This window comes from Nicotiana tomentosiformis, chromosome 9 (assembly GCF_000390325.3).
Source record: "Nicotiana tomentosiformis chromosome 9, ASM39032v3, whole genome shotgun sequence".
Classification (NCBI taxonomy): Eukaryota; Viridiplantae; Streptophyta; class Magnoliopsida; order Solanales; family Solanaceae; genus Nicotiana; species Nicotiana tomentosiformis.
Genome location: NC_090820.1, coordinates 51,569,915 through 51,578,719, shown reverse-complemented (window position 1 = coordinate 51,578,719; position 8,805 = coordinate 51,569,915). Strand labels below are relative to the sequence as shown.

General features: G+C 36.3%; 1 protein-coding gene across 4 annotated transcripts; it reads right to left on the bottom strand.

Moving 5' to 3' along the window:
- Window positions 1–652: 652 nt before the first annotated feature.
- On the bottom strand, window positions 653–8,433 carry LOC104086888 (protein argonaute 10-like). 4 transcript variants are annotated; one of them, XM_070186266.1, is made up of 22 exons: window positions 8,062–8,433; window positions 6,470–7,067; window positions 5,925–6,133; window positions 5,445–5,594; window positions 5,189–5,322; window positions 4,938–5,047; window positions 4,697–4,803; window positions 4,450–4,588; window positions 4,252–4,368; window positions 4,016–4,123; window positions 3,853–3,924; window positions 3,411–3,533; window positions 3,147–3,306; window positions 2,938–3,059; window positions 2,691–2,828; window positions 2,457–2,599; window positions 2,322–2,384; window positions 1,887–1,950; window positions 1,680–1,815; window positions 1,524–1,597; window positions 1,104–1,230; window positions 653–1,036 (listed from the first exon to the last, which is right to left on the bottom strand). In XM_070186266.1, exons 2-22 carry the CDS (start codon window positions 6,953–6,955, stop codon window positions 852–854), a joined length of 2,967 nt encoding a protein of 988 aa, XP_070042367.1. In that variant the 5' UTR covers window positions 6,956–7,067; window positions 8,062–8,433; the 3' UTR covers window positions 653–851. The 4 variants fall into 4 exon arrangements, with proteins under 4 accessions (XP_070042367.1, XP_009589528.1, XP_070042368.1 ...); XM_009591233.4 differs by having other exon boundaries at window positions 8,130–8,433; XM_070186267.1 differs by lacking the exon at window positions 8,062–8,433 and adding an exon at window positions 7,817–8,045.
- Window positions 8,434–8,805: the final 372 nt, after the last annotated feature.

The following is an 8,805-nucleotide window of genomic DNA, read 5'->3' as shown; positions in this document are numbered from 1 at the left end:
TGTTTTAAAAATAGATTAAACAATTAAATTCATGCAAATTCTAACAAAATTAGCAATTTTAGGTTGGAATTGGAAGCGGCAGAAGTTCCGGAAAAAAAAGGGACAAAGACAAAGTAGGTTATAGGTGGAGATTTGGAGTTAAATTTTTTATATAAAAAAAAAAAGGTAAACGGCAAATTAGAATTACAGAGTAATAAGTTAAGGCATAATTGGAAAGAAAAATAAGAAACAATCCCACCACACCAATTCGGTTATTTAAAAAAATGGAACTTTTTTTTTTGTTCCGAAACAATGAATTTAATAATATAATACAACCAATTTTAATGAAATAATAAAAAAACAATATTTTAAAATAACAATACACGATACAACTAGTAACAACCATCCAAAAAAGCTGGAAAGAAGAACACCTTTTTTTTAAATAGCACATAAATAGAAGAAAATAGATAAATAGGATTTCTGTTTCTACGAAATAAGAGGACTTGTTCCTAAACCTTTAGAAACTAGGAACCAAAGTTTATTTATTCAGAGACGGCAAAACCCCAAAGTTATAATGAGATGAGCTGAGGAATTTTGAGGGGCAAATATTTATTTCATTCTAGAAATGCTTTTCCTTTTACATTTGAATGAATATCTCATAAGAAACCGTAAGTTTGGATTGATAAGACACATTGGATTAATCTTCTGCTACTGCTGATGAAAATAGAGCCGCTATACATCATTAAAACTGACAACGAAAATTAGCATCAACATCAACATACATATACAAAGAAAGATAGATGCATGTGGTCTGTGAACACCTACTACTACTCCCATTACCTATTTGCTACTCCCCCTCCATGTTTCTCTTCCTAACAATAAAACATTACTCTCTTCACGTTTTCTTTTAGCGCAGGCAATGGCCGAACACCACTCTCTCCACCTTCTCTTATAGCCTTGCCGCCTTTATGAGGACTGCCACCATTTTCTGCCATCTCTGGTTCCATGTAGAATCTAGCTCGAAATGCAGCTAAATGTGCATAATAAGCTGGAGGAACTGCAAAAACACAGTTAAAAAACTTGGAAACATTAAAATGGAACTTTACTTTACAGTTTTCACTTACCCACAGAGACAGAACGCGTGCACCTTGCATATGTATAGCAGAGATTGTTGGTCAAGGATTGGATTCCATCTGCTGTGAAATTGTTCTCATCCCACAGAACATGGTAATGAGCCGGTCGACTTGTACCCTGCCAACATGATGTAGTTCATCAATAACAGATGTAATGGCTAATATTGTAAGGGAAGGAAACAACAAATTTAAGGTGTTTGTGAGGAAGTTAGAAAATATAGTTAAAATCTGTAGCATCAGATAAATAAGCTTAATAAGAGAAGGATGTGCATTTCCAGTTTTTAGCATTTGCAGATAAAGGATTCCTTCATAAATTGTTCCTTTTGGGATCAGTTTCCCCTCTTGTCAAATTCGATCTGAAAACCTCGTCATTTATCTTATAGATGAGGGAAAAGGTAGTTACTGTTATACCTGAATGCCGGCATGGCTACAAAGATAAAAGTCAAACTCTGTTGGATGACAGATTTTTGTATCAACCACAGTACCTGATGAAGCAAGAGATGGTACTCAGCATTCATAATACTTCACAATATTCGTAGTGTGTGTCTAAGACTATGGATAGTTTACCAGGCAATATGTTTCCACTCCTATCCGTGCTACTCCTGTCCTTGTGATTGTTAGCAAATAGACGGGTGTGATGCCTTTTCTGTACCACGATAAAAGTTACTGGTGGTTGGTAATTTGGCTCTAAAGATGCACAAGCCTGCACAAAATAACCTTCTAGTTAGGCTAAAATCATATATGGGAATAGGCGTTGACAGGATTAGCACCAACCTTCCTAATTGCATCTAACTCAAAAAGAAGTACTTGATAAAATTGCCCTTCACTTACTCCATCCCTGTACACAAGATACTCTAATAAGATAGGGAAAGTTAAGCAAATCAAAAGAATCAATGAAAAAAGTCATCCATTTCAATACATGTCTCGGAATTGCTAACAAATCCAGAAAATCTCGTCAAGTGAGAACCAAAACCAGAGAGAACATCTTAGTGTTAATAGATGTGTCTGACAAACGAAATGTTTACGCTAGTCATTGTAGGCTCATCTACCAGGATTGAAATCATGAAGTTACCAGGAATAGGAGGGCTTATTGATACAAGTGACTACTTAAATATTTATGAAAACAAGCCGTAGCTAGTGAAAGGCGGCTAAAGCAGATATAGCATGTGAAACTTCCAGTATATTTAATATTTAGAGTGAGGGACTTGCCGATAAAAGATTATTCTTTGTGGCTTTTGGCCAGTGGCCTTTCTGAAGGATATTAGGAGATCCCTGCAAAATCATTTCACCATAAGGGAAGAAAACAAATACATTAGAAGTAAGACTAAGAGATAGAAGGCATACCTTATCATGCCACCGCTAACTGTTCCACGTGCAGGATCATGCCATGTCTTGTACAAATCTTGTATGAGTTCCTGTCTATGAGCTTGAGCGCAAACAAGGCCAGCATATTTTGTCACCTCAGGCCAATCCTGAGAAGCTACTACCTGCAGCAAGAATAGGAAATTAAGCTTCCTTTTACACCCAAGTATCGCGAAAAAGGAGATTAAGGAGCATGGTCTCAAGTGAGGAACTTACTGCAGCAATTGAAGGGCTAGAGTCTTCTCCATTTTCTGGGTGAGTCACATCTGCTCCAAATATGATGGTAGGAATATCACTTACTAATGGTATTCTACAGCTAATAGCATCCAACAGGACAGTATTTCGACCACCCATCTGCTCCCACAACAGAAAGTATTCGTAAGAGATATGGACGTTTTGTGACTATCTCAATATCGCAGATTATATTTTATGTGTTTTCAACTAGAATAGCAAGTGGATGCACCTTGACATTAATCTTCAAGGAGACATTTGCCAAATATTGTTTGCTGATCTTGAACACATGCTTTGTCAGACAGCATTGGGATATTAAACCAAGATCGGTCTCACATATCCGCTTTATGTCACCTACAAGAGAAGGATGTAAGAAATTCTGTAACAATGCAATCTTCAAACTCATCTCAATTCAATAAAATGAAATTTATTTTGCCATACCGTACAGGGATCCGTTGTTATCTGGAAGAATGGCCAATAGAAGCTCAAGTTCTTTGCCTTTAAGCTTGTTTACACATGCATGATAAACATGCTTCAAGGCTTTCTCCACTTGATCTGGCCTGGCCATGTATATTGGAATTACTGGTTCCGGATTGAACTCCTGTCAGCATAAGCTAAGGTCAATTCCCTTCGTGTCTATAATCAAACATGGAGTGAAAGAGAAATGGGCAATGAACAAAGAGAAGGAGCTTGAGAAACAACTACCATTCCAGATACTTGACACATCTGAGCCAGTTCATTACAAAAGCCACGAGCAACACTCTCTTGGACACTTCGTGAAAAATTGATGCAAGCCCAACGGCTAACAGTCATTCCATTGATCATTTTCTGTGCACAGATCAAGCACGGCTTTTAGCAAAACGGAAAGCACAAAGAGATAATACATAGTAACTGAAAAACCACAGAGGAGCACATCGGTACCAGATAGGAAGAATAAGCGAGACAATAAATAAGTATAAAGTAATGAACAAAGAGTGAGATATTGGGTCTATTTTTTTTCACCATGCAAGACAAGACAAAAAAAAGCATGACGTTAATGCATGAATGGTGCAGCATAGTAGTAAGTAAACTGATGATTTGCTAGTTGTAACAACTAAAAGAAAGAAATCAAGTAGCAGCTGAACTATGAAACAAGCGGAAAAAGGACCTTATTCATCATATTCCACTGCCCAACTTGAGGCAGACAATCTTTCTCCTTCCCAGTCTCGTGATATTTTAGCTGTTGGAGAAATGAGAGAAATAGATGTCAAAGGAAAAAGAATTCAGGTTGATTAAGAATGAATAATGGAAGCTCATGTAGAGTGATTTACCCATGGAGCAGGCAGTACGCGAGCTTCCACCGATGCTTGCTTTTCACTGATTTTGATCCCAAACTCCTTTGCATATGGGTCTTCATTATAATCATTGTGTTGAACAGTCTATATTTCAAAAGACAATCAAGTACAACATGACAAGGGAATCATTCAATTCCATGTAGGTGTTGCACACATTAAAATTTCCAGCACAACAGAAAGGAAGCATGAAAGGTAAAAATATTACAACATACCTGCAAAATTGAGTTTTCACGATCTCTTGGTCTTTGGCACGTGACCTTCAACAGAGCAGTAATTTGCTTTTCACTCAACCTTTTAGTGTATCGTTGTCCCTCAACAATTTTACATGCCTAGAAACACGGCAACAGAGAATAGCTCACACTTCTGAAAAGAGACATGAAGCTATACAAAACATCAAGTAATATTCTCACCTCCATAGGTAAATAGTTGGCTTTCTTTTGGTTCCCTACTTGAAGGCATGGAAGATGTGTGTACTTGATAGTAAAGCCATACATTTCTTGGAAGTATTCCACTACTGACTTCATCGTTGAATTATCATCAACAGGAAAACTGAGCAAAACAACAATGAGCATTAGGTCAACCTAAGTTTTATCACTCTTAGAATGAATATATGATAATGTTAGAATGACAAATACAAAGGCAAAGGCAAAAGCTTACACTAGTTCTCTTGTGGGCTGGGATGTTAGTCCTGAAACTCGATACTTTCTCCGGACATTGCCCCTATGTGTCACTTCTACTTTCACTCCTCTAAGAGCCTTCTTAATCTAGATGGCATTTGCAGGCAAAATTAACAGTTAATTAAAAGTGACCAAACATTCCATGTAAAAGCAATGCAGAAAACTTAATAGCATTAACATGACAAGGGAATCATTCAAGTCCATATTGTAGGTGTTGCTACCTTTACACGATCAGAGTCAGATAAGGGTCTTGACGACACATCTTTTCCAAGAAGCTGGGCTACAAACTCTATCACTGGTAGTGCTTCAATAAATGCAGCTGAAGCCATATCTGTTGTTTGGGGTCCGAACATCAAACACAGTTAGGAATAACTAACTACATTAACAATAATCACACCGTATCATAATTCTTTACTTGCCAGAAAATAGATTTGATCATATTTAATCTGAATATTTGTTAACAATAAATTACCAATATTAAGGGACAAGCCCATTTGGGTAGGTCTGATACTCTGGTAGAATCCACACCATGCTTCTAAACCATCGCCAAGAGGCTGAGGTTTCCGGATATCAGGGGAAAAGAAAGATCTTCCAACAGGACAATACCTACTAAGAGATGTTTGTTATCAGAGATAAAATCAACTCAACAAAAATCATACACGAATGTCCAAAAACTGAAGAGCTTTTGCTCAAAGCTCCATTACAATGCCTCAAATTAGAGTGTCTACCTCTTGATTGAAAGCTCTCTCAAAACAATGTCCAGAATTTGAAGAGCTTCTTGTGGACCATCAGCACGCTTACCAGCTAGAAATTGGCTCAAATGATGTAAATTTGCTCTTGCGACAAACTTAATCACCACTTTATATTCTTTTTCTCTCCTGAAAATTTTATAATTCACAAAATAAAAATAAAAAGTTAATTAGTATTGGAATGAAATAGGCCTAAATAGAGCTGAACCGATTCATATAATCCATATTGCCGACCTCAACTTGTTTGGAATTGAGACATAGTTGATTGATGAGTGAAAAAAGAAAACAAAACATGTTTTTAATTAATTTGGTAGGATCTGCTAGTTTAGACTGAACCAGGTAAAAAAAGTAAATGGGATTATGATGTCTTATTTTTTTTAATAGATTTAGAGCTAGATAGTGGTTAATTTTTAATGAACCCTCTAAAATGAATGAGGACAAAGCAATAAAGAGTCTTACTTTGGACCATTGATCACATCATCTTCATCAATAAGCTTAATGGTGAACTCCTTCCACTTAAAAGGAAGTTCACCAGCAGTGTAGAGAGATTTCCTGCCATCATAAGCTGGTAATCTCATCCCTAGGTCTGATTCTTTGTACAGTTTCACCAGTTCTGCTAAGATTGCTCTGTTTACACTTCTTGATGACACTTCAGGGGTTACAGTAACCTGCAAACCAGCAGCAAAAAAGGTAGTTTAAAGGGAGCATATACATACAAAAAAAAAATACAAAGAGAATTATCACAAACAGTCTGACCAAAATTCAGAGAGTCATTAATGCTACTAAAAACAAAAAAGATGGTACATCTTACCACTCAACAAAGGGTAGAAGCAAAGTAAAAGCATGTGTAAGAAGGGTAAAAAGAAAAAGAGAACTCCATAAACATAAACTTCAAAGGGATGTCAGTTTAAGGGCCCCAAAAGCAATACACAAGATTTACTAAAATGCTGCAAGATGCTCAAAGAAACCAGTTTCAAAACCATCAAAAATAAATAGCAGCTTACATCATACTGGTTTAAGTCCTTGTCTGGTAATTCAGCCAAAAAATGGTTTGCTTTCACAATGCATTTTGTCCCCAGTTGGCCATAACCTGGTCTTGGGGCAAAACACAAAGACTTGCTTGAAGAAGGAAACCCTGAACCAGCAGCCACTAATTGACATGAGCTGCTGCTGACTGACACATTTAACACATTTTCTGCTGCTACTATAACTGGCTTGCTTGCTGCTGTGCAAGGCCTTGAACTTGGCCTCATAAAGGCTTCACCTTGATCTGACTTTCTCCCTCCTCTTCCCCTTCTTCTTCCTCTGTTTCTTGAAGGGGGTGATGATGTTGTGTTATGGATTTTGTTGTTTTGGGGTTCTGTGTTTGGTGGCCCTTTCCCATTTTGAGCAGTCTTGGGGTTTTTCTGAAGTGGGTTTATGGTGGTTTGCAACTGGGGTTTGATCACAATGTGTTGTTCTGAACCTTCTTTCATCTGCCTTACAGGCATGTTTTCACTGCTAATGTGATAAGCACAAGAAAACTGTTCAAAAGTAAATGTCCTTCACTAGATGGCACAGTCCAATAGAGTTCTTTACACTCAAGAATTCAAGATTATTGTACTGAAAGAACCAAAAACAGAAAGGGTACACATGTCAGCAACATGATGATATTTGGCAGGAAGTATATTCATATATGGAAAAGTGATGAAAATGCCTTTGAACTTTCACACTCAAAAGCAAAAAGAATAGTCATCAACAAAGAATGGCAATTTCTTGATTCTGCTTATTACAGACACCTCCATTTCCTTTGCAGGTATAAATCCAAACATTTCACATTTTCTTTCAACAAATAAAACCAAAAACACACACAACAGCAACTAGACATTAAAAAAGTTTGCAGCTTTTGGATCAAAAAATGGAATTTGTAATTAAATTGTCACAGGTCTTGTCACTGCAGACCATCAAGTGAAAATAGTGAAATGATGATAAACTGCAAAAGATAACCAAAAAAAATGAAAAAGAAATAAAACCACCTTAATATAAAACACAAAACAATGTTAGACCCTTTTTCTAACATTGTTTCTCCTTCTGCATGAACATCAGTTGTAAGAAGGAGCAGAAAAACTAGTGTAATTTTCAAGAAAGCAAAAGAAAAACCAGAAAAGGAGTGAGGAAAACAACACCCAGTTAGAGACAAAGAGAAAATTTTCTTAGAAGCCAAAAACCCTCTAAGATGCTTCTGTTGGAAACCCAATATATATCCATGAATCAGGAAAAAAGAAAGAAAACATAGATTCATTAAATACTAGCTACTATGTAGTATAAACATGTGCACAAATGTGTGTATAGAGCTGTTTTATTTAATTTACCAATTTAATTTGTGGAATGCAGAGAAGAAAGAAGCAGTTGTCCCTAAAGCAAAGCCAAAACTTTGTACCAGAAAAACGAGAGAAGGGATGAATACATCCAACACAAATGAGACAAAGAAAGACTTATACGATAATGTACAAAGCATAAGTAAATGTGAAAACCATATATGACTGCTCAAGAAGAGAATAAAAACGCCTTGAAACACTCAAAAAAACCAAACAAAGTAATAGTACTCTCTACTCACTAGCCAGCAGTAAATTAAACTGAAACAAAAGAAATGAAGTGTTTAAAGAAGTAAGAAGAATCAATCACCAATGAATGGAACCATGAAAGAGCAAGTCTTTGAAAAGATGTGTGTAGCTTGATTCCAAGAATATTGAAGCAGCAGAATAGAGAAGTGTAGTGGGCTTTAATAATGATGGGGACAAAGACTAAAAAGAGAGAAACAAGAGAGAGAGAGAGAGAGAGAGAGAGAGAGAGAGAGAGAGGGAACGTGAGTTGAGATAGAAAGTGGAGGAGATTAAAAAGGGAAGAGTTCAAAGTTCAAAACAAACAAGTGAAAACTCTTAAGAGATATAATGATGAAGATGATGAATGAATCTTCCCTTTTATATATATAGAGAGAGAGTACGCATGCAAAGTGCATCTGCTGTTCTCTTTATCACGTGTTAAAGCCTTTGTTAGCTTCTTCCCCCTACTCTCAAACTTCAATGTCCCTTACCATATCACACCCCTTTTGCCTTTTTCACGCCAACACTAGTATTTCTTTGCTGCTGTTTTTTTTTCTGAGATTCTGACCTTTTTATGTTATTAAATTTTAAATTAATAATTTTATATAGAATAAATGGTTAAATATACGTTTGTACTTTGAAAAAAAGTTTAAACTTTATGTTCAAATATATCTCTGCCGTAATACTATTTGTTCAAATATATAAACTCTTCTTCTGTTAAGTTTGTCCAAAGTGAACATCTAATCTTACGTGTCACT

What these genes read in the sequence shown, in the direction of transcription:
- LOC104086888 (XM_070186266.1), bottom strand. Translation starts at nt 6,955, where the DNA reads ATGCCTGTAAGGCAGATGAAAGAAGGTTCAGAACAACACATTGTGATC. An exon ending in AGAGAGCTTTCAATCAAGAG is followed by an intron (nt 5,323 to 5,444) that starts GTAGACACTCTA and finishes ATCTCTTAGTAG; the next exon opens with GTATTGTCCTGTTGGAAGAT. An exon ending in CACGCGTTCTGTCTCTGTGG is followed by an intron (nt 1,037 to 1,103) that starts GTAAGTGAAAAC and finishes GTGTTTTTGCAG; the next exon opens with TTCCTCCAGCTTATTATGCA.